Below are 25,295 nucleotides of genomic sequence, written 5' to 3' on the forward strand. Positions count from 1 at the left end.
GGCAACAGAGAAATGCACAAGTGCGGCGCCCCACGTGCCGCCCCACGCGCCGCGACAATGGGGATTTCTCAGAGTACTAATTTTTCTTGCGTTTTGACGTCCAGACTTGGTCCTCGACCTCGAACACGATCCCAGCTTAATCCCTTGGGCTTTTACTCAGACTTCAAAGCTCCAAATCACTCAAATTCATTCCATAACATCTACATAGTCTGGAATCACTACTACAAGGCATAAAACACACAATAAGTGCAAAACACTATCAATTAAAGCTCAAACACAAGTAAAGTACAGTAAATTAGAGTGCAATAAGCGACTAGAATACGAGATTTAGCCTACCATCAGTTTTTAGAGAATCCTGAGGGTCGGAGCTCTGCCATTTCTTAACAGCTCTAACCATTGACGGTGTTGAAGATCCCCCACTACCCGGTTCTCCAAGTAACTGCAAGTACTCAGTTGTTAGCTCCAGCAACTTAAAAAGAAAGAAAAAATATGTACCACATACAATTAACCACTTTGATCTTGAGACAGCTTCGGCTTGAGTAGGATTCCTTGGAAGAGGAAGAATGATTCCATTTAAGTGAGGAAGCATACGGCAAATGTTTCCAATCAGGCAACATCTTCAGTTATAACGGTTATACAACCAATCAGGAGATCCCATCAAAGAGGGCCACAATAAAAGCATGCTAGGTTGGATTATTGACCTATATGAAAGTTATTACTTATCATTTTCATCATATAATACAATTAAGTATATTCAGGAAGAGAAATTTCATTGCTTAGCCCAAGCACCAAAATCAAATAAATTTATACTTGACGTCAATATTCAGCATTGAAACTGCAAAAAGTTATGTATTTCTATATGATAGTAAGATAGTCAATGTGCTGGGTAGCCAGCTAAGGGCATGGATATCAAAAGAGGACACAAGGATGTGTCATTAAAGGTCGATTAGCATGTAAAACATGGGAATTTTGATCATCCAGCTTGCTTGCAGCAGATTAGCAGTCCATCATTCTTAACCAGACAAACATTCATAAGGTTGTGGATATAGAATATCACTCACTAGAGTCATCAAAGGAGGCAATGAAAACTTGGTCTTCTCATGATCCCACTTGGCTTTTAGGACATCCTTAATGAATTCTGTTAGTGGTGTTGCCATACATGCATTTTGCAAATCAAAAAAAATAGAACAGTTGTGAAACTACATTCGACAACATTCAGATGCAAATCTGCAACATCTCATCACTCCATATAGCAGATGTTGATTGGTAGAGATGTGTGCACCACACCTATAATGGATATATATGATGAAAAATAATAATAGAGAGGATTTATGTAGCCAACACCAAATAGTCTGATATATGGGGTTCAGTTACTTGATTGGTTGAAGATAAACTCTTTCTTCACATGCTGAAGAATTGATAGAAGTAGGCATAAAATTCCTTTAATTTTCCCTGACACATAATACAAACCCAGGCATATTATACATGTGGAACTCAGAAAAAGAACCAGCAGCATAAATTTTGATTGAACATTTTCATTCCAAGCCGCAGAATGGTAACAATTGCCACCATGTCAAGTGGTAGGCTCTGATACTATGTCAAATTGTTACACTACAGTAATACAAAGTATTGAGAAAAGAACTTGAATTGAAGGAGAAGAAAACTTGGAGAGAAAGATTACTTCATTCTCATTTTCTTCAACTACAACAAATATGAGTATATATATATATATATATATATATATATATATATATATATATATATATATATATATATATATAGAGTTAGAATTCTATATTACGCGGCTAAATCAAACTTTAATACTAACTCTAGTTAAATTACTAACTCACTTGCTAACCACATATCTAGCTAACTCACTAACTGACTAATGCCACATCAGCTTGCTACACTTTCAACACTCCCCCTCAAGCTGATGCTTTGAAAATATTCTCGACTCCAAACTGGTTTAATAGGAACTCATTTTATGTTTTGCCAATGCTCTTTGTCAGCAAATCTGCCAGTTGATCTTTTATTGACAAGTGATAAGTTAAGATCATTCCTTGACTCATTTTTTCTCTTACAAAGTGACGGTCTATGTCTATATGTTTGGTTCTTTCATGGAATATATGATTTGCTGCAATCTGAATAGCAGCCTTACTATCACAAAACAAATCAACGGGTTGATGAAGTTTAATTCCCAGTTCATTAAACAAGCCTATCAACCAAGTGATCGCAGCTACACAAGATGCCATGCTTCTGAATTCAACTTCAACTGAGCTTCTAGCTACAGTTTCTTGCTTCTTTTACTTCCATGATACTAAAGCTCCTCCAAACTTCACGAGATACCATGTGACAGATCTTCTTGTCTGCATGCAGGAGCCCCAATCTGAATCACAGAATGCCTGTAGTTGCTTTGTTTCTTCTGCTGGCATCAGGAGTCCCAAGCCTGGTGATGCTTTTAGATACCTGACAATTCTTAGGACAGCCTCCATGTGTGATTGTTTTGGAGCATGCATATATTGACTTAGTACTTGCACTCCAAAAGATATATCTAGTCTGGTCATAGTTAAATATAATAGTCTTCCTATCAACCTTTGATACTCACATGATCCTTCAATGTAGGATCTTCATAGCCTGCATCTCTGTTGAACGTTTTATCATACTCCACCGAAGTGAGTTTTTGATTACACTCCAAAGGAGTTCCAGCTGTCTTTGCTCCACCTAGACCAAGTTCAGATACTAGCTCCAACGTGTACTTCCTTTGGCACATATGCATGCCCTTCTTTGATCTGGCAAACTCAATCCTAGGAAAAATTTAAGGTCTCCAAGATCCTTCATTTTAAACTTCTTCTGTAGATCTTTCCTTGTCTTGATCAGCAACTCATGACTACTTCCTGTGATGATTAGATCATCAACATATATTAAGATCACAATTATATCACTGCCTAGCTTCTGTGTGAATAAGGAGTAGTCAAAGTGACTTTGAACAAAGCCCAACTGGTGCAGGGCTTCAGTCAGTTTTAGATTCCACTGTCTTGGTGCTTGTTTCAGATCATACAGTGATTTACATAATTTGCAGACTTTCTTAATCTCCCCCTGTATAGCAAATCCATATGGAATGGTCATGTAGACTTCTTCTAAAAGATCACCTTGTAAGAAGGCATTGTGGACATCCATTTGATAGATGAACCAATTGTTGGATGCAGCTACAGCTACCACTGATCTAACAGTAACCATTTTAGCTACTGGTGAAAATATTTCTTTGTAATTCAATCCTTCTTGTTGACCGTATCCTTTTGCCACTAAGCGTGCCTTATACCTTTCCACTTCTCCTGATGATTTATATTTGACTTTGAACACCCATTTGCTCCCAATGAGAATTTTGCCTTCAGGGAGATCCACAATACTCTATGTGTTGTTCTCCTCAAGACAAGCTATCTCAAGTCTCATTGCTTCAATCCACTTTGGATATGCAGCAGCTTCCTTGAAAGTGGAAGGCTCCAAGATAGATGAATAGGAGTTCAAGGCTGTCTTGTAGGAAGATGTAAGTTGATCATAGCTGATATAAGAAGAGATAGGATAGACATAGTTGGAAGCCTTAGTAGTAACATAGTCTTGTAACCAAAGAGGTTGCTTAACAGTTATAGATGACTTTCTAAGTGATTCAGTTGACTGTTCTGTGGTAGCAGGAGCATGACTTATGACAGAGTCATTAGCAGCTATATCACAAGGTGAATTTGAAGCACTAGACTAATCTGCAGTATTAGAAGCACTAGGTTGCTCTGCAGTATTAGATGGCACACTAAGCTGATCTGCAGTATTAGAGGGAATTGAAGGAAAAGAAGCTAAGCTTGTATTCCCTTCCTCTTGAGTAGGCTGAGAGTCACAGGGTTGAAAGTCTGATAGGGGCTGATTATGAATGCTGGGCTCTAAAACTGGAAATAGATGTGATGTAGAGGGTGTGAAATATTTAAATGGAAACAGATCTTCCTTGAAAACCACATTCTTGCTGACAAAGAATGTTTTAGCATGCAAGTCATAGAGTTTATAGCCCTTTTGAGTAGATGAATATCCCATTAGAACTGCTGGAATAGCCCTGGCTGACAGCTTATCAGTGACTTTTGGACTTCATGCATATGCAAGACAACCAAAGACCCTCAAGTGGTCAATACCTGGAGAGTGCGTACCAGTGCAGCATTTCAAAGGATGATTTGTTTTGAAGAATAATATAAGGTAGTCTGTTAAGTAGTTATACAGCTGTAGACACACATTCCCCCCAGAACTTCACAGGTACAACCCCTTGAAACCTTAGTGACCTAGCAACTTTCAGAATTGATCTATGTTTTCTCTCTACTACACCATTTTGCTGAGGTGTGTAGACACAAGAACTTTGGTGTATAATGCCATTTTCCTTAACTAATTCATCAAACTGAGAGTTAGAAAACTCACATCCATTATATGTTCTCAGAATTTGAACATTGGAATTGAAAATGTTCTTTACCATAGCTAAGAATTGTCTTATAACAACAATAGTTTCAGCTTTATTGTTCAACAAGAATATCCAGGTGTACCTGGAGAAATCATCTACTAGTGTTAGAAAGTACCTCTTATTATCATGTGTAGGAACTCTATATGGACCCCAAACATCACCATGTACTAGTTGAAAAGGTTTATTTGAACTAGTTGTACTAGTAGGAAATGGAAGTTTAGACTGTTTTGCAAGTGGACACACTGTGCAGTGATGATTTTTATCTGGCTTGGACTGTTTTAAAGACTCTATTTTCCTAAGTACATCATGTGGTGCATGGCCTAGTCTATTATGCCATACAGACAAAGGAACACTAACAGACACAGAAGAGCAAATGGAGATGGTTCTAATAGGCTGCTGTAATTGAGCTGGAGTTGAGGTTGGCTTCAGGTAGTACAGTCCACAGTCTTCTCTACCAATCCCCTCACCTGTCCACTGAAGATGTCCTGAAAGAAACAGAAATCAGGAAAGAATGCCACATAACATCTCAGTTCCTTTGTCAACTGAGAGACAGATAGTAGATTGAACTTGAAATCAGGAATATGCAGAACATTCTGAATCTCTTGATTTCTAAATATGCTAGATGTTCCTGTATTTGATATTGATACCACATTACCAGTTGGTAAATGTACCTTTCCACCTTTTAGGTTAGAGTCTCTATCCAGTTTATTCAACAAATTAGAGTTTGCTACCATGTGATTAGTATCCCCAGTGTCAACTATCCACCTATCATCAACCACTCTGGATAGAAAGGAGAATATACCTGTTGTTGCTGCTGTTACTGTTGGTTGAGTAGAACTTCCTTCCTCATTTACTTTGCCAAGCATTTGTAAGATTTGTTGTTATTGTTCTGGAGTAAAGTAGGGTGCTGAGACAGGAGGTGGAGTCAATTGTGGTTGTGGCTTAATCATATCACCATTATAGCCTCCACTATTATTTCCTGCAAAGTTAACTGCTAGAATAGGTTCCTGAGCTCCGGATGCATGCATTTGTAAACCAGTAGTTACAGATCCTCCACTATTCCCTGCAAAGTTGGCTGCAGAGAAGGAGCCTCCCTTTTTTTTGTTTTTAAAGTCAGCAGGATATCCATTCAGCTTGAAACAGTTCTTTCTAGTGTGTCCCTTATAGTTGCAATAGTCACATACAAGATTATAATTTCTTCTAGATTTCTGATGAAAACTACCTCTAGTAGAAGAAACAAAGGCAGCAGATTCATGGCTATCTACAGAAGCACCAGTATGAGCAATAGCCCTTTGACTCTCCCTCTCCATTAACATTGAAGAGGCTTTGTTAACAGAGGGAGCAGGAATCATCATTAACAATTGATTTCTCGCTTGTTCATATGACTCATTAAGTCCCATGAGAAATTGTAGAAGCTTCAATTTCCTCATAAAGTGGCTTCACAATTGCATAAAACGAGCATTTGTGTTGAGTACAATACCGACATTAGGCCTCTCCAAAACAAGATAACCTCCTGTCATTAAAACCTTTCCAGGAGTAGAGGCAACTCTTTTTAACAATCAATAAGCCGAAAATCAGACATTCATGCATATAAAAGCTACTGGATTATTAAGGTAACGTAAAATGGAAAAAATTCAAAATATAAAAATCCCAAAATTACACTTCCATTATTAAACAATTCTCACTTTGAAAAGCTTGAAATGTGCAATTCAAGACTGATAAAGCTGCAAAATCAAAATTTACTTATTTTTCTTAAAAAAATACAAAGAGACTGAAATGAAGCATACTAAAGAACACAAGCCCTCCAATTCAATTTAAAAACAAGTCAACAATAACAAGAAATATGCCTTAATCCCGAACTAGCTGGGATCAGCTATATGAATTGGACCAATTTATAACAAAACTACAGAGACTCCTATCAAGCACATGACCAAATGTAAGTACACCAACATGACCAAACCATAATCCTAATTAGCATGATATAAAATAAAAGAAAATTGAGATCTTTGATTTCACTAAAAAAGCATCTATGCTGAAATAATTCAACATGGGTTCCTCAAAGAAAACATAACAAAATGCTAAACTCAGAATCATCCACCCCACGGTAATCATCTAGGCCTAACTCAACGAATGGCAGAACAAACCACTAGGAAATAGAACAATTGTGGAAAAACGAAAAAGGGGAAATCTTTTGCACAGCTCTAAGTCCACATGACAATTTCAAGAAAGTTAGAAATTTTTCAAGGTTGACGAGTGATCATTCAGATTTTGTCACAGAGATAAACAAAAAGAGTGAGAAAAGATACTCGCTTTACTGGGTTAGTGCAGCTACTGTGATTGCAGACTTGAATTGAATTGAAGACGATGACAATAACTACAATATGTGCACATGCAGCAGTCCAGTTTTGACATTCACTTGCCTTAGTTGCACCACTTCATTTTCACCTCTCTTTTTCCACTCAAATTTATAGAAAGAGCATTTAAAATTGCTTCACTATTGTATATCTCCTTGAGGGATCTTTTGGATAAGAAATTAAATAATACTAAAATTATTTATATAAATATATTTTTATTGGAAGTTGTTGTTTAATTTTAATCTTGATTCACTTAAAATTTTGGGCGAAGAGAAAATATATCATTTTATTGATTTATTTCAAGATTAGTATTGCTAACCAAATTGAATATGAAAATAAAAATAATATTACTTATGAAAAAATAATCTCAAAACTACTTATATCCAGACAAAAATATCAATATATTTTATTTCGAAATTACTATTCTTATCCCGTCAGTCAAAAGCCTTATGTATATTTTAATCAGAGTGATTGGTAAGATTAAAAGTTAGTCAAATAAAATTATAACAATTTTTGGGCTTAAATCTCATTTGCTGTGACAAATTTGATTATTTTTCCATTAGAACTGAACAAAAAGCCCTTGGGCCAGTTAATCCATCTGTTATAACTTTTTGGGCTTGTTTGCATTTTTACAATTTTCTTAGTTTGTTCTTACGAGGTCCCAACTTTTTATCATTATTATTACGAACAACCCCAAAATAAACCTATTAAAGGACTCAATTTTAACTTTGATCCAAAGTTACAGTTAGACTGGTCTCTCCCTGAGCTTCTCTTCATCACCGAGTCTTCATCTATCATTCTCAGGTTATTCTATGCTCTCTACAATAACAAGCTTATAATATTGAAAGTCATAGGTTTACTCATAACAATATTTTAATCTCGAACTACAATTAGGAATTTGATTATTCTTTTAATTTTTTTTGATATTTTTAGTTTCAGGGTCATTTGCCATCCGACAATTTTTTTTCGACTTTGTGGTGAGTCTTGGATTTGACTTTCTGAATTTCTCCATATACGACGGAGTTGTTGGCTCGCTGAAGTATGTACTCTTCATCTTTGTTTTTCGTTTACATTAGTATTAAAGATACCCCAGATGCAAATTTTCTAAAAAGATTTGTTTTTTTATTTTATTTTTCTGGATGTGTATGGAGGAAGTAGAAACTGCTTTCTCTTGAGAAATCATTATTCAAATTATTAGTTGCTCTGATCATGAAGTGCCCTCTGATGCTGATCGGCTTTACCTATTCCTGGTTCTATCCCTGAAGTAAAATAGAAACGCTGCATTTTGCTCCCTTTACAAATGTTGACAGAGCTTTCGAAATTCCAATCTTTAACTCCCAGACTCCAGGAAGAGCTATTGAATTCCATATAGTCTAACCTCACTTTTGATTGTTCAGAGTCATAGAGTATTCTAAATCTTCGTGAAAACATACATTTATAATACTCTATGACTGAACAAAATTAATGTATTGTTGGACTTGTATAATATATGGAATTCTATGGCTGTTCCTGGACTAAATCACAAGGTCAGAGTATCAGCGTATTCTAAATATCGATATATCACTTCCATCTTGGACCAAAACGACATATATCACCTGAACTTAGTTTCAAATTCGTCATGCAAATAAGCCAAGTTCCGGACAACAAATTGATATCTGATATGTAGGAAGAAAGAACCTTCGATGTAACTAAACCTTGTATGTAGTTGTTTGTAATGCTATTTTAACAATGTCAAGCAGTACACATATATTTTTGTATTTCAAAATTTCCTTCTGTTTGGGGCCGGAAAGAATTCAGACTTGGCTTTTTGTTTTTTTGGTAAATTTAATCTTTAAAATGTTGGTTGGACCAGAATTATTCACAAACCAGCCTGTATTTAACCTGTATAAATAAGGACAGATTGGATTATGACCCTTTTTTTATTTAAACTCATTTTTAGCTCGATCTTGAGCCGTAGTTGTCATTGTTGTTTGTTTTAAACCCGTCCAAATCCAATCCAACCTGCCATTTGCCACCACTAGTGTCAGGTTAATTTTGGTGATATTATTCTATTCCTTGCTTCCTTCCTTCCTTTCTTTCGATGTCTTTATTATCACAAGGGGGTATTTTTTGAAAGAGCAGCCAAGGCAGAGAAGGAAGTAATTCAAGAAAGATGCAGAAGCTGGGCGAATTCAAGCTGCCTAACTTCTTCAACTATCCACCTTACTTCACGTAATTTACTCTTTCCCTTATTTCCATGTCTCCATATGTATACTTGCCTATATTTGAACACGTCTGGTCAAAACATATGATGGAAAACCTTTTCTTGGACGGGGTCATGAACCTGCACTTTGACAGCAGTAGATATCAATCAACTACACCTTAATCCCAATTTCCCAAATCAGTGGAGGTTGGCTATATGAGTCACTGAATTTGGTATGGTGCATGGTGGATGTATACATTTGCTTATGAGGAGAAAGTAAAATTGCTTGAGAAAGGTTCTAATCAGGGGATGCAGTCGTAGTCTCAACATTTGGATGACAAATCATTTAGATCTACCTGCAGAAATTTAGTTTGGATTGCTTTTTTATTGCTGTATCTTAAAAACTGGAAACTACCAAGCATGAATGTTTTATGGATTTCTTATAAGCTAATGGTTGTTATCAAGTAATTATTAAGCACTTCCGATACCTGTTCCATTCATCTGCTATCCAGCCTTTTCTTGGGTAGATGAAAACATGTTTTTCCATTTAATCTGTAACATATAAGATTTTCATAGTATATTAACAGTTTTTTTTATTGTTTCACCTCCATGTGTAAGTCCAACCTTTTATCATGTTAGGGAAGCTTGTTTTTAGTTTTATAAATAGAGTTGCCAAACAACCTACAATTCTATCTAGTTTAACTTTATCTTCCCACTTCAACACTAACCCTAGTGACATATTTGACAGTTTTCTGATAGTCTATCCTTTGCATAGCTCTGCTCTTTGTTTGTCATATATTTATTGCCAAGACAAAAGTATCTCTTCTTACTTATCAAAAGAAGACTAAAAATCATATAGAAGTAATTTCCACTTACTTTAGCCATTATGCAATCATCAAATCTTTAATTAATCAATGTTTTATACTTTTATATGGTAGTTGAAAACAGCAATTAGGCCTTTGCCCATGAATCAAACTTCAGATAGTTAGAGCAAAAAAAAAAATCATTTTTCTCTTCTTGGATTTTGTAATATAGTCTTCAATCTTGTGGAAAAAAATTAACGTTGTTATATAGTAATGATTTATCAAACAAATTGTGTTTATTGAAATGTGAAAGTTCAAACTTTTCGAGCATGTTTAAGTCAAGGTAAATGATAAATATTACAGTTATATATGGTCTAAGAATTCTGCTGGATTTTTTGAATCTTCGATCTTGGATCCCATAATTAGGATGTAATGAAGCTAACACCGTAGGATTCTTTTCTCGAAAGTGGAGAATTTCAGTTTAACATCTGATGGTGTACAAGCAAAAGAAAATGACATTCTTTCGCCTATATGTGAAATGTTGACTTGTAGCTTTAAGCATGGTGGTAACATATCTTTCAATGGGATTTAAGATGGTTTCTCACAAAAAAAATGATTGTCTTTATTTGTTGTGCATTAAATTAAACTTTTCTTCGAGCAATATTAGAAGATTCGTAGTTTGCACATAGGATAATTTTTCTTCTTTCCTTAGTTTGCAGCCTGTAAGGGAAACTAGGGAGAAGCAGATACAGCTATGGAAGGAGCTCATAATTGATTTCTGTCGAACCCAAAAGGTCTTTGTAATTGGGCTGGAGGAAGACTTTCCATTGTTCGGTAATCCTGCTATTGAAAGTGAGTGCTTCTTATTATTAGTGTTTTATATGTCTGATGTTCAGCTTAGGAGCTGCGTTATATATATTACCCTAACTATTGCTTTCGCTAAAATGAACTCAAGGTGCCTAGAAATTCATAACGCTAGTGATCTAGAACATCAGTGGAACGTAAAATATCAATTTATGTGAAGTTTAAGATATTAATTTGACTTATATTATAATAGTGATAATGGAAGAAGAATATTAAAGTGATAGTTTGAAAAGTAAGTTGTGATATTTTATACAGAAAGCTTTATATCAAAATTTAAAAATGCATATTTTAATGAATTTGAATTCATAAAGGTGGTGAAAGTTGTATAGAAATGAAATGATGCAACATTTTGGAACATCCCAAAATGAGAAGAGTTTCATTCAAATTTGAAAGAAGGGAGTAACTATCACCCTCTAGAGTTGTCTCCTTTTGTTTGGTGGCGTGTGTATCCTTGTAGAAGGGGAAAACAGTGGTTCTTACAAGATTGTCAAAGCAAATCTTGAGTTGATATTAATCAAGGAAGCAGAGACGGAATAGATGATATTCTCATGCATGCACACACATTTGAACTAAGATTATATATGTGAGAAAGCACGAGAGAAAATATTATTGATTGTTATTCTATGTTACAATGAGCGCTATTTATGTGTATGCATAACACATGACCTACTCTTATTACGTAAGGGACTAGGACTAATTACATATATTCACATAACTATTCTAACACTCCCCCTCAAGCTGGTGCATATAAATCATATGTACCGAGCTTGTTACATATGTAGCTAATACGAGGACCAGTGAGAGACTTGGTGAAAATATCTGCAAGTTGATCATTTGACTTCACAAACTTTGTAGCAATATCTCCCGAGAATATCTTTTCTCTGACAAAGTGGCAGTCAATCTCAATGTGTTTAGTTCTCTCATGGAACACTGGATTTGACACAATATGAAAATCAGCTTATTATCACACACAAGTTCCATCTGGCTGATCTCGCCAAATTTCAACTCCTTGAGCAACTGTTGATCCAAATTAGCTCACATGTTGCTATAGCCATTGCTCGATATCCTGCTTTTGCGCTAGACCGAGCGACCACATTCTGTTTCTTGCTCTTCCAAGACACCAAATTACCTCTTACTAAAACACAATATCCAGACATGGAACGTCTATCAGAAGGTAATCCTGCCCAATCAGCATCTGAGTATCCAACGATCTGCTCATGGCCTCGATCCTCAAACAATAAACCTTTGCCTGGAGCTGATTTTATATACCGAAGAATGCGGACAACTGCATCCCAATGACTATCACAAGGAGAATCCATAAACTGACTCACAGGAAAGGAAATGTCAGGCATGTCACTGTGAGGTAATTTAATTTACCAATCAGCCGCCTATATTTTGCAGGATCGCTAAGAGGCTCCCCTTGTCCTGGCAGAAGTTTAGAATTCAGATCCATCGGATTGTCAACAGGTCTACAACCTGTCATTCCTGACTCCTCAAGAATGTCTAAGGCATACTTCCGTTGTAAGATCATAATACCTGAGCTAGATTGAGCGACCTCAAATATCCAGAAAATACTTTAATCTGCCCAGATCCTTAGTCTGAAAGTGCTGAAAGAGATGTTGCTTCGACTTAGTAATATCATCCTGATCATTGCCGGTAATAAGAATATCGTCAACATAAACGACCAGATAAATACAGAGATTTGAAGCAGAATACCGATTAAACACAGAGTGATCAACTTCACTACGGGTCATGCCAAACTCCTGGATAATTGTGCTGAACTTACCAAACCAGGCTCGAGGAGACTGTTTTAGACCATTGTGACCGGAACAAGCGACATACAAGGCCACTAGACTCCCCTGAGCAACAAAACCAGGTGGTTGCTCCATATAAATTTCATCCTCAAGGTCACCGTGAAGAAAAGCATTCTTAATGTCTAACTGATAGAGAGGAATGGCAAACTGCATCCATGGATAGAAAAAGGCGGACTGATGCTATTTTAGCTACGGGGGAGAAAATATCACTGTAATCGAGCCCAAATATCTGAATATATCTTTGGAAACAAGACAGGCCTTAAGTTTATCAACCTGACCACCCGAACCAACTTTGACTGCATAAACCCAACGACACCCAACAGTAGATTTACCTGAAGGAAGAGGAACAAGCTCCCAAGTATCACTCGTATGTAAAATAGATATCTCGTCAATCATAGCATGTCGCCATCCTGGATGAGACAGTGCTTCACCTGTAGATTTAGGGATGGAAACAGAGGACAAAGAAGATAAAAAAACATAATGGGATGATGACAGATGATGATAACTTAAATCAACATAATGGGGATTAGGATTAAGTGTGGTCCTTATACCTTTTCGAAGCGCAATCGATTGACTAGGAGGAGACAAGTCCGCAGTAAGAGCAGGGTCAAGTGCAGGACATGAATCAGCTAGAACTGATGCTGGGCACGGAGGACGCTGATAAGTCAGAAGTGGTGTTCTTGTGGCTGGGGATCTAGGAGGAGCAGCACTAAACTCCTCAACGGTTGGTATGGGTAAGACCTCTATGGGTGAGGGCGTAGGAGGAGCTATAGTAAACTATTCAAAAGTCGGTATAGGTAAGACCTCAGATATATCAAGGTGGTCAGAAGAGGTAAAGTAAGGTCTAGACTCAAAAAATATGACATCAGCTGACATAAGGTACCTACAAAGATCACGTGAGTAACAACGATATCCCTTCTGAACACGAGAATAACCAAGGAAGACACTTGAGAGCACGAGGAGCTAACTTATCTTTTCCAGGGACTAAGTTATGAACAAAACATGTTCTCCCAAAAACACGAGTGGGAAGAGTGTATAAGGTTGATTGGGGAAACAATACTGAATGCAGAATTTGATTCTGGATGGGAAATGAAGGCATCCGATTGATCAAATAACAAGATGTGAGAACTGCATCGCCCCAAAAAACGCAACGGAACATGAGACTCGATGAGAAGTGTGCGAGCAATATCAATGAGATGCCTATTCTTTCTCTCAGTTACCCCATTTTGTTGAGATGTATACGCACAAGATGTTTGATGAATGATTCCATGAGAGTTCATAAACTGTTGAAATGGGAAAGGCAAATACTCTAGGGCATTATCATTACGAAATGTGCGGATCGAAACCTCAAATTGATTTTGAATGTCAGCGTGGAAGGTCTGAAAAATAGAAAACAACTCATATCGATTTTTCATCAAAAATATCCAAGTGCACTTGGAATAATCATCAATGAAACTGACAAAGTAGCGGAATCCCAAGGTAGAACTGACCCGACTAGGACCCCAAACATCTGAATGGACTAAAGTGAAAGGTGACTCCGCTCGATTATCGGGACGCCGAGGGAAATGGGAGCGAGTATGCTTACCGAGCTGACATGACTCGCACTCTAGAGTGGACAAGTGAGATAAACCAGGTACCATTTCATGAAGTTTTGACAAACTTGGATGTCCCAACCGTTTAATATAATAAATCCGGTGAATCAGTAACATGACAAGTTGTTGAAGGAAGACAAGATGTGAATCCATGTGATTTAGCAAGGATAAGGTAATAAAGTCCATTTGATTCACGTCCAGTACCAATGATCCGCCCCGTACTGCGTTTCTGTATAAAAATAAGGTCATCAAGAAATAAAACAGCACATTTAAATGATTTGGCTAAGAGACTAACGGCTATGAGATTAAAAGGACTACCGGGAACATAAAGAACTGAATCTAAAGGTAAGGAAGGAAGTAGACTTGCTTGACCTATTGCACTTGCCATGGTTTGAGACCCATTGGCCATTGTGATTGTTGGAAGAGATTGAGAATATGAAATACTAGTGAAAAGAGATTTGTTACCAGAAATATGATCATGCACCTGAATCAATGACCCAAGAGTCGGAAGAAGAAGTCGATTGAGATACACAAGTCACGCTATTACCTGTTTGAGCTACAAAAGCTATCTCAGGAGGTATCTGCTTGCGTGCTTTTAAGCACTTTTCTAGTTTTTGAGATGTTTGGCAATGATAAAAAGTGCTTAAAAACACTTACTTTTAGGCATGAAAAGTACAAAAATAAGCCAAAAGCCAAAAGTTGGGTATTACCAACTTATGGCTTTTGGCTTTTAGCTTATAAGCTACTTTTTAAAAGTCAATCCAAACACCCTCATAATCTGATAAAGATACCATATGAACATTCGAAGTATAGGATCCAACGGTATTTGAGCCAAAAGCATCAGATCTGAGTGACATTATAATGGACTTAAAAGAGATCAAACCCAAATATCTGATGAAGATTACCAACAGTGATGGGATACCCTCAAATCAAGCAATTAGAAACTGGAACCAAACTTTTATAATGATCAGACACTGTTCTAATCACCAAACTAGAGTAAGTTGGTCTGATATTGTTAGTCGAGCTTCAGAGTGCTGAAAAATTTGTGTTGAAGACATTCAGTTGACAGACGCAACTGCTCTGACTTTTCAGATATTCATCGGAAGGAAATTGAAGTCAACAAAATGGTGGAAATTAAATGACTAAGGTCGGAATCAACAGGCGACCTTAGTATGTGAACAAGGTGGCCGAAAAAGTGACCAGAATAGTGACAGACCACTGCTCTCGCCGAAAACACTTTTCCTGTAACTGAAAAACCACAAAATCTCGAAGGGTCGAGTCGGAAAAGGCAGGCGACCAGCCCAGAAGAAAAATCAGACTTGAAAGATGCCGGAAAACGACCTCAACACTCTCGCCGGAACCCTAACTGCCGGAGGCCCATGACGGCGCGTGCGAAGTTTTCTGCCGGAGATCTTCACTGGGGTTTGGTCGCCGGTGATAGGAGAACCTTGTGGTGGTGTTGGAATTTGCACAAACCCCGCTGAAACTTAGATTGACGTGAACAACTGCTTAGTTAGCGGAAAATTGCACGGTGACGACTGATTTCTTCCCGGATGTCGTTGGAATGACGCACAACGATAATTATCTCACCAATGCTTTGATACCATGTGAGAAAGCACGGGAGAAAATATTATTGATTGTTATTCTATGTTATAATGAGCCCTATTTATGTGTATACATAACACATAACCTACTCCTATTGCATAAGGGACTAGGACTAATTACATATATTCACATAACTATTCTAACAATATAGTTCCATAAAAATTATCGTGTCTTTTCAGCTAAATGCAAGTACCTTTTTCATTTTCTCTACTTTTGCTGATTTCTTCAGTTTGTTGAAAACAGAGATGATACTACAATCAGGGAAGGAAATGGATTAATTACATGTGAATCAAACTGTAAAAATTTATGTTATGAGGTTTAATGGAGTGAATCTGTAATACTTATTCATCTGGAGTACAAGGTTTCTAAAGAGATTTCTTCAATCATTCTAATTCTATGCCGTGAAGTATGCATGTCAGTTCACAGACCATATGAACAAAAATGTCATTTGTTTTAATTTGCAAAATCCTTGCATTTTTTCGCTAATTGAAAATGTGCTAATCTCTTTATGTGGTTTAGCTTGGCAACTTTAGTATTCCACAACTGAATACGGATGATCTCTGATAGTGCAGGATCTCTGAGTCATGAAGCTAGGGAGGCATTTCTCTCAGCTTTGTTTTCTGATGGTAAGTGATCTTGCCAGTTTTAATGATCGTGTTGAACCTATTATTGCTATGAGAGTTCACTATACTGCAGAAGGCCAGATCTCTAACTCTGATCCATTTGACAGGTCGTGCAGAATGGATGGATAAAGGTCATAGAAAATGTCTAATCTTATGGCATCGCATCCAGGACTGGGCAGACTTGATTGTAAACTTTGTGAGTATGCAACCTTAAAATAATTGCTGTCTGTTTTTAGTTTAGCATGGTCCTAACCCAACATTCTAGTGGATTGTAGAACCCGGTAGGTTAGGAATGTGTCTGTGTTTGAGGGGACTATACAATGATTAGTTGTTGGATATAGGACTCATTCTAGGGTATGATTAGTTGAGTGGATATAGGACTCATTCTAGGGTATCATACTCAAATATCATATGCTATTATTATACTAACAACAAAGTAGAGATTGTCCAAAAGAGCCTCTTTTACTTCAAACCATGTTTTAAATTGTTTGACAAATGTTTTTGAAATTTTACGGCAGTTGCAGATCCCCATAATCAGGGTGAAGATAGCATATGGTAAACATCTGAACTCGAACTGAAATGATGAAGTGGAGGAAGTTTGGGCAAATGGGAAAACCCCTAATTTCCTTTCCTGATTTTCCATTCTTTAATAGTCTTATACTCCCTGTCAATCCATGTTGCTCATGCTCTCCCTCACTCCACCCTTACCACCCCATCTAACTATCTGAGAATAGAACCATTTTGCTTCTCTATGTGTTATTCATTTATATAAAGAGTGGCGCTCCATGGTCCTGTTTATCATCAATCTTCAACAATCCCCGGAAGACTTCTTCCTAGCTTCCATTTTCCTGCTTTCTTGTTCTTAAATTTATCTGAAGTCGCTTTTGCAGTTTGCTCGTTTGAATTGAATTTCTCTCAGAGTATTATCCTATAAAAGATACGATTTTAATGTTTAACAATTAGGTTCTTGTTGGGGACTGCTATATACCATATTTGGGGATGGATGCTGTCTGGTTTTGGAGATGTTTGATGAACTATTATTTAACCTTGTTCACACTGTAGTTGTGTTTGCAATGTACTGCCATTCCCCAGCCTTATCGGATTCCTTATGGAAATATTATTTATCTAATTAGGTAAAGGAGTATGGGCTGGAGGACAGTGTTATGACAGTTGAAGAAATACGTTCCGGGACGGAGTCCCGTGGAACAGGTAAGATTTGGGTTTTAAAATCTACAATGTATTAGGTAGCACAAATTGGTTACTATTTATTGTCTCGGCATTTCACTTGCCTTCTATGCATAAAACATGTTTAGATAGATTGAGAATAGTTGATGGTTTCAATTTTCCCTTGTCTTAAATATATGACCATCTGCTTGTTTCCATCTTGAACTACTCGGTCATAAACATGTAACGGAAATTATAGTGATACATAATCAAACTTTTTTCAGTTTAACATCTCACTATTATGTTTAGTAGTGAATTCCCACACATTTTATGTTATGACAAACTTCACTCATCAACTCGTGGATTGATGGAGATCTTATGTTCTTATCTCTTCTATTTTATTTGCTTCTTTATCATGTCATCTATCTTTGGCATTTTATTGCTCAGAGCTTCATGGAATGGACCGTACAGTTCTTATGCGAGCTTTGAAGCTGCTTGAACATAAGGGGAAGCTTGCGATATTTAAGGGAACTTCAGCTGATGATGAAGGTGTCAAATTTTCTCTGTAAACCACCTTTTTCACTTGTCTTGAGGAAACATGAGATTTTGAAATTCTTAAACGTTTGGCAGGATCACACAAATTTTGAAAGTAGAATTTGCACGAATCCAAATATTGTAATGTCACGACTTGCAATCTTCTAAGTATGTCATATATATGAGTTGTTGATGCGTTATTCTATATGTAAACCAAGCCGCCAACAGTGGATCCATTTATTACTTTTCTATCCAGGCTTTGCAAGTACCATTTTCATGAAAATCCAAGACCTATATATATACTTGCAGGCTGAAAATACCAAGTAGGATGACATAAATATTGCAATACATCTCTTCATAAAGAAGCAGCCTATCTCATACCAGCCACTACATTGTGATTTCACAGTTTAACTAAAGAACAACCTTATTAATCTAATGAATTAAATAAAACCAATGAAAAGAGGTACACGTAATATGCCATGAGGAAAGACTTTCAGGTTGTATCTCCATATACTGAACAAAGACTTTCTCATGCATAAGATGGAGCAAGGCATTCATCAACCATGTCGACAAGGTTAGGGTTTTCCAATGCTGCAGCTACCCGCTCTTTATCATTCAACTGCTTATTTACTGCAGAGAGAAAATAAATGATCAGTTGCTGAATATATAGCAATTGCACACTACTCCTAAAAAAGCTCTCTAGTGCTAATGCTTTATGATTAAAAAAAAAAAAGAAGAAGAAACTTGTATGGTTTTCTCTTTTCCGTCTCTTTTCTTCTGGGATATGTTATAAACTTTTTGATAGTTACTCAGGGATATGTTATAACTTTATGTTAACAAAAAGGCCGAACACCATATACGAAATAAAAGAAAAACCAAAATCAGCTCTATGCCCATGCGGTATGTTAAAGAGGGCAAATATAATAAGCACAGTTTGTGAGCATCGCCGGAGCAAATAGGGCCTGACAAATGCAGGCCTGGCACGTTCAAATGGAAGAAGTCCAGCATAGTGACAACTAGAGAATTGGAGCTTAAGATTGTTGTGGGTAGTGGCGGTTAGAGGAAAATGGTAGCTAAAGATTGGATGTTCTGTGACAGATATTGACAGACAGACGGTACTTGCAGCTTCCGTGACATGCCTCCCAGGTGCTATTCTAATATCCACCTGGCAATATAACAAGGATATGTTAACAAAAAACAAACAGACCGGGAACTTGTAAATAGATAAAAAATTTAACGACACAGCTAGCAATCAACAAAAAAACTTCAAGGATGAGATATTTGCATAATATTCAAACAAAATAAATGAATTCCAACAGAAGTCTTTTCATCATTACTTAAACAAAATAAGCTACAATCTCAAACTAGTCGAGATTTATATGAATCACCTATATCCATCTAACTCCATCAGGTTCATTTATTCCAATAATAAATAATTTGTCTTGTAAGGAAAAATTGAGAGTTCTCCACAACTAAAGGGTTCTCTAAAACACACTTTTATCACGTTTATCCCTACCTTTATGTACAAGTCTTTAACCAAAACTCGAGTGGCGTGCCTTGCTGGTTGGCAATCCCGGGAGCATGTTTAACACAAGATAATCTAAATAGGAGAGGTATAATACTATGTAATAGATGCTATTTTATGCATCAGAGAAAGTGAGCCTAGACCATCTGTTCTAACACTGTCCAGTGTATATGTTGTGGAATCTTATTGGTATTAGTTGGGTTATGTCTAGTGGCCCAAAGGAAGCTTTTGTTTGCTGGAAAACCCACCAGAAATACATGGCAGATGATCCGACAGTGTATTATTTGGTGCATATGGAGGGAAAAGAAATCAGAGGTGTTTTGATGGAATTGCAACTCCAGACATGTTCTAAAGGCTGGATGTTTAGTCTCTCTTTTTTGCTTGGTGTAATTTTTGTGTTGTAACTAATCCCCTTCTGTTTTTGGATTTTGTCAGCTACTTGAATTTTGAGAGAGGAGACAAGTAAATGTACAGGAGCTAACTCTTTTTGTAATAAGTTGCATCCCCTGGATGTTTATTGAATGAAATCTTACTTTACCTGATTCAAAAGATTCTCTAACCAGACTAAAGAACTTTAATCAGAAAACAAACATGTAATTGGCTGATCACTTAGCCTTAACGATGAATGTCTAGTCTGATGTTGACTCTATTGAAGTAGAAAGTACATATCTTATTAGAAGATTTTAGCTTATAAATTCTAAAAGAGGGGGCTCAAATTCAGGGTCTTACTGTCTTAATATTTCAAAATATTTTGGTGAAATGCTTAGTTTAGAAACTGGTATTAGTGTAAAGCAGCCAAAAATTAAAGCACAGATTTTATACATGGAATGGAGAAGAATATTCATAATATGCTGATCAAACTCAGAACAGCTTTTAACAAATGAAGCAGGAAATCATGGCAACTTCCGTAACAAACTTAGAACTTCAGAGTTAAATACTAGTTAACTAGTTCTTGATTGGCTAAAGGGTTACAGGTTAGGCTGTCATATTAACCGAAAGTTTTAGGAAGCAGAATGCCAATTTTTATTTCAGGAGAACTGCTGAAAAAACAAATCAAAGAAACTAGATTAATCAGAGGAAAAGAAAAAGTCAGTTCTTTCTACTGATAGAAGATAAAGAGAAATCCGACAATTCCCATAAGAATGGCTAAAGCATTTTTTAGGATACGAAAGTTAAAAAGACTAGAAGAAAAACATTAAGAGTTAAAAACCCACACATAGAGCAGTATTTAGAAGAGTAGCCAAAGGTGAATCAACTTACCTTAAAAAGTTGTGACCACTTAACGGCTTGCAAATAAAGTTTTGAGACAATAATTAGAGAAAACTTCTTACAAGTAGTTGGACTGCTTTAATCAAGGCCAGAAAATGGTAAATTACTTTGAAAACCACATTTCCCATGAGAAAGCGTAAATGGAATCATTTTAATAAACACTTCTAAGTTTTAAGTGATGTCGATCTACTTGATTACTACATTACACGAAGGAATAAGTCTTCCTCTATTACCACTCTTCCTGGAAAATATGATATACAAAATAAAGCAAGTTGACATGACACAAATTCATTGATTTATTTTACTATTATCATTTTCCCAAGTTACTTCTATATAACAAAATTACACCCAAAGCCATGATTTAGACCACAGATTAGACTCTACATTCGAACCTTCCATTCCAACATTTTTTCCCACAGCCTTTCCTCGTCCCACCTCCCTCCCAAATGAAGCAAAGCCAGAGCCACAGGCGACTAGATCGAATATCATTAAAGCATCTAAAGGGGAAACATATATGACATAACACCAATGAAGAAAAACCAGAAGTGTTGTCATTGTTATTTATTAGAATTTGGAAGGGGCTGGAATAGAGGAATTCAGAATTACAAAGATCGGCTGTAATTTCAAAAACCAAGCACAATAGAGTTCCAAGCTTCAGAACTATTTCTGTAGAAAATGAAATTGATTATGGTCACCAGGCAACTACGGTGAAGCAAGCTGAGGGATGTTCAAGCTAGAGTAACAAGAACCATAGGCAGATGGATATGTGCATACACTCTATGCCCGAGCTACCAATAAACTCTCTCTCTCTCTCTCTCTCTCTCTCTCTCTCTCTCTCTCTCTCTCTCTCTCTCTTTATATCTTTGTGTGCGTGTCCTTTTTCCTTTTCCTAATTCTTGTCACTTTATTTTCTTTACTGCGCATCATTTTAGACACAAGGAAAACTTGCTATTTAATACTCAACATACCACAATTGAAGTAATGGCTTGGTTGAATTAAATTAAGGCCTGAAATTGGCTAGATTACGATACTTGCCGTGTTGGTCAGAATCTACCCACACCCAGTAATAACACGTTTAACAAAAAGGTAACCATATTTACAAATGGCTGAAGATTTTGGAATAAAATCACGAGACTGTAGGATATATTCCTGAAGATTTACGCCAAATAGTGCCAAGGAAACTACTTTCAGGTCGAAGTCATTAACAGTTCTAAGAAAATATACATACAGCTGCATGTGACCTCACTTCCAGTAAGCTGTAATTAATTGTTGACTTCTATAATATCATAATAGCATATCAATTAGTATAACATAACATTCTATCCACTGTAATATGCTTTTAAGGAAAAGATGTGTAACACACATAAGCCTATTGAATCATAATAGAAGGGTGATAAAGCATACCTTATAACGGGAAGGCAAACATCGCATAAGTTTCACACGCAAGCATAATCCAATAATGGTCGCCATGCTGCAGTGTTCAACAGTAGGCGTGAATGTGACCCTGAATCCAAGAACTTCCTCTTCTTAGACAACATGAAAAATGCCACAAGGAATCAAAACATGAACATATGAAACAGATTTATTTATCTCACCTTACATAGCTTCGCTCGTCTTTTACCTCAACAGCATCTTCTGTTATAACTTTCAGCTCTTCCAGAGAATAGGGATGCTCTGGATCTTTTATATCTCTAATATGGTGTAAGAATGTTAAGGAATAATTGACTTTTCATAGCTAAAAAGTTTCCCCAACTAATCAAACTTCACACTTGCTTTTCCCTTCAAAATGACACAATGAAGACCAAACAGGGCGAACAGTACCTCATATCAGAACCGGAGGTAACCCTACAAGTTTCCGTAACACATGATCCTAATATATTCCATCATTTGCTAGGAAAAGTAAAACAATGTGAACTTTGATTTTGCTGAAATCCCAAAAAAATGTAAAGCAAAGTTGAAGGTGCAAAAATTGAATGCTCCCCCCCCCCCCCCCCCCGGTTTTCTACGTTCAGTCAATCTACGCAGAAAAGCTAAAAAGGAAGTCGGAGCTTGGTCCACATCGAGAAAAAACGTTAGTAATGAACGGATCTCCGATGGTCGAGCCTGCCAAGGACACGGAACCCAGCACCACCTACCCGAGCCAAGGTACTCAACCTTTGGAAAGGGTCTTTAATGTGAATTGCGAACAACCCACAAGGGTAGCCAGGGGTGGAACCAGAAATCAGCGCTTCCGCCAAAAAAAAAAAAATAGCAACAAAACAAACCCAAGGAAAAGCAAAGAAGACAAGAAAAACATAAGTCAATTTCTTTGGTTTCCTGAAAATTCAAACTAAAGGTAGAAAGGCCATGCTTGTACAGAAACTGGCGCATAGTAACTGACACGTACTTCTATCATCCAACATATCCCCTCTTTTTGTAAAGTAACTATATACTTAATATGCCTACTTCACTCCAAATTCCTTCTAGGGTTAGCCAAAATAGAAAAAGATGATGTTAAAATGAAAAGGGAAAGCCTATAAACATACCTCGTACACCAAGGTGCTGAAGGTTTTTTTACTGTCTTTCCTATAAAACTACATGGCACAACAACAAACATAAAAAACAACTATAACGAAAATTAACTCTAGTTTGCTATTTCTCTAGGTATTTTCCAGTATACTCCCTCCGTTCCAATTTATGTGAACCTGTTTGATTGGGCACGAAGTTTAAGAAAAAATAAGAAATTTTGGAATTTGTAGTCCTAAACAAGTCAAAAAGGGGTCCAGAGTATTTGTGCGGTTATAAAAGAGTAGAATTGTAAGTTTAAACTAAATTATTTTCAAATTTAGAAAGGGGTCATTAACGGATCAAAAAGTAAATAGGCTCACATAAACTGGAACGAGGGAGTAGTATGTTAGTGCTATTCAGAGACTCAGCATGCAGGTTCGCTATGGATCACATGTACTTCTCCATATGAAATCTGAAGGATTGAACATAAAGCACTCATAGATTCTGAAGTGGATGAATTTTAGCCTCATCGAAATTCCCTTATCGTGGAAAGATTAATTTCAAGTCTAGCATAACAAAATACGATTTCAGCCATCATTAGCACAAGGATATCAAAAATCTCTAGCTGGTCGATAGGTTCAGCTGTATATTCATCCGCAACACTTGGAGCACTCCTATCTCGACGCTCCTTCTTCTCATACACAATAGGGTTGGCATTAATCAATTCAGAAACCATTTTCAGGTCCAACTTTGATAAAATTCACCCTACAGTAATGATAAATGTAAAGATCAACACGGGAATTTTTGAGCTTTGCAAACAAGAAGTAATAAATTTAACAAACTACAAATTGTCTTTCTTAGTCATTAGCTTATAAAAATTGCATATTTTAAGCCTCTCTTGGCCACCTCATCAAACAAAAAATCAATACCTAAACTTACCCCTCTCCCACACACACACCTCAAGCTGAAGCAATTAAGGAATTAAAAGTACCACAGTTTCCAAATAAAAAAAAAACGAACAAAATAATAGTTTTACAGAACCCTCGTGACTTTCTTTGATAACAGAGGCATGTGCAGAAAAGAAATCCATATACTGATAGTGAAAAACATAAAAAACACCAATCTTATTTAAGGGTCGTGAGAATTTTTCCCAGAAAGATTCAAAATAAGTGCAAGGGGTCCAGTTAAAAATAACAAATTCAATAAGGAAACAATAAAGGCATATGCTTTAATAGATTTAACTCACAAGTTCAGTTTCCAATCTGGAAAAAATAACTGTATCTGGTTAAGGGGGAAAAAAAGAGAATGAACTACGAAGAGACGGTGGGAAAAAGAGATCGTTGGCGGGGAAGAACAACTCCTAAATCTTAGGACTTATACGGGTCGTAAATATCTTTTCTTTTCTGGGAAGACGAGGTAGCTGGCAAATTGTTTTAGCAAGAAAATGACAAAAATAGTGTCTTATGTTTGAGATGGTCTAAACTATTCAGTTTTGATATTAAATTGGGTTTGTCAAAAGTGAGTATTTTTTGAAAAAATATTTAATAAATTATAATTGTTAGATTTAATAAAACTCATACTTGGAAAAGTAATTTTGAAGTTTCTGCTATTTTTGTCACCAGTGAATGATGCAAATTCTTGATGTATAGTTTCTAAAAAAATTGACCCATTTTTTGTGTCTAGTGGAATTTTTTGGATTCTCAAAATTACATAAACCGTAATTTATTTTTCTTTTATGAAAATTAGGCCCTCATACTTTATAGGAACGTATTTTTGAATATTTTAAATTTAGATGATTTTCTCAAGTAGTCCTTTTTAGGTGTTTATGTTTTTTCGTATTTTCAGAAATTTTGCAATTACACCTATGAACTTCATAATCGGCTTCAAACAACATTTATATCAGTGATGGAGCCGAGACTTTAAGATCTTAGATGCTCCCTCGAGAAGAGATCTAAAAGAGGAGGAAGAAGGAGAACAACTGTCTTGTTGG

At 36.5% G+C, this 25,295-nt stretch overlaps 3 protein-coding genes across 8 annotated transcripts; 1 reads left to right on the forward strand and 2 right to left on the reverse strand.

The window, feature by feature from the left end:
• Window positions 1-3,408: 3,408 nt before the first annotated feature.
• LOC107761995 (uncharacterized) lies at window positions 3,409-4,504 on the reverse strand. The gene is made up of 3 exons (XM_016580296.2): window positions 4,308-4,504; window positions 3,774-4,126; window positions 3,409-3,719 (listed from the first exon to the last, which is right to left on the reverse strand). The coding sequence occupies exons 1-3, from the start codon at window positions 4,502-4,504 to the stop codon at window positions 3,409-3,411; spliced, it is 861 nt and encodes a 286-aa protein (XP_016435782.2).
• A 3,005-nt stretch (window positions 4,505-7,509) lies between these two features.
• Window positions 7,510-18,219, forward strand: LOC107761996 (vacuolar protein sorting-associated protein 25-like). 4 transcript variants are annotated; one of them, XM_075245981.1, is made up of 8 exons: window positions 7,510-7,647; window positions 7,777-7,882; window positions 8,960-9,054; window positions 10,541-10,680; window positions 16,276-16,329; window positions 16,434-16,522; window positions 17,460-17,535; window positions 17,938-18,219. In XM_075245981.1, exons 3-8 carry the CDS (start codon window positions 8,996-8,998, stop codon window positions 18,057-18,059), a joined length of 540 nt encoding a protein of 179 aa, XP_075102082.1. In that variant the 5' UTR covers window positions 7,510-7,647; window positions 7,777-7,882; window positions 8,960-8,995; the 3' UTR covers window positions 18,060-18,219. The 4 variants fall into 4 exon arrangements, with proteins under 4 accessions (XP_075102082.1, XP_075102080.1, XP_075102084.1 ...); XM_075245979.1 differs by having other exon boundaries at window positions 8,965-9,054; XM_075245983.1 differs by having other exon boundaries at window positions 7,777-7,820; window positions 8,965-9,054.
• Window positions 18,220-18,322: 103 nt separating this feature from the next.
• Window positions 18,323-24,780, reverse strand: LOC142177428 (protein AE7-like). Of its 3 annotated transcripts, none has more exons than XM_075245977.1 (6): window positions 24,552-24,780; window positions 23,917-24,070; window positions 22,414-22,518; window positions 22,223-22,322; window positions 18,956-19,189; window positions 18,323-18,654 (listed from the first exon to the last, which is right to left on the reverse strand). In XM_075245977.1, exons 2-6 carry the CDS (start codon window positions 24,039-24,041, stop codon window positions 18,652-18,654), a joined length of 567 nt encoding a protein of 188 aa, XP_075102078.1. In that variant the 5' UTR covers window positions 24,042-24,070; window positions 24,552-24,780; the 3' UTR covers window positions 18,323-18,651. The 3 variants fall into 3 exon arrangements, with proteins under 3 accessions (XP_075102078.1, XP_075102079.1, XP_075102077.1); XM_075245978.1 differs by having other exon boundaries at window positions 19,144-19,189; window positions 24,552-24,779; XM_075245976.1 differs by having other exon boundaries at window positions 18,323-19,189.
• Between the last annotated feature and the right edge of the window lie 515 nt (window positions 24,781-25,295).

This window comes from Nicotiana tabacum, chromosome 23 (genome assembly GCF_000715075.1).
Source record: "Nicotiana tabacum cultivar K326 chromosome 23, ASM71507v2, whole genome shotgun sequence".
NCBI lineage: Eukaryota > Viridiplantae > Streptophyta > Magnoliopsida > Solanales > Solanaceae > Nicotiana > Nicotiana tabacum.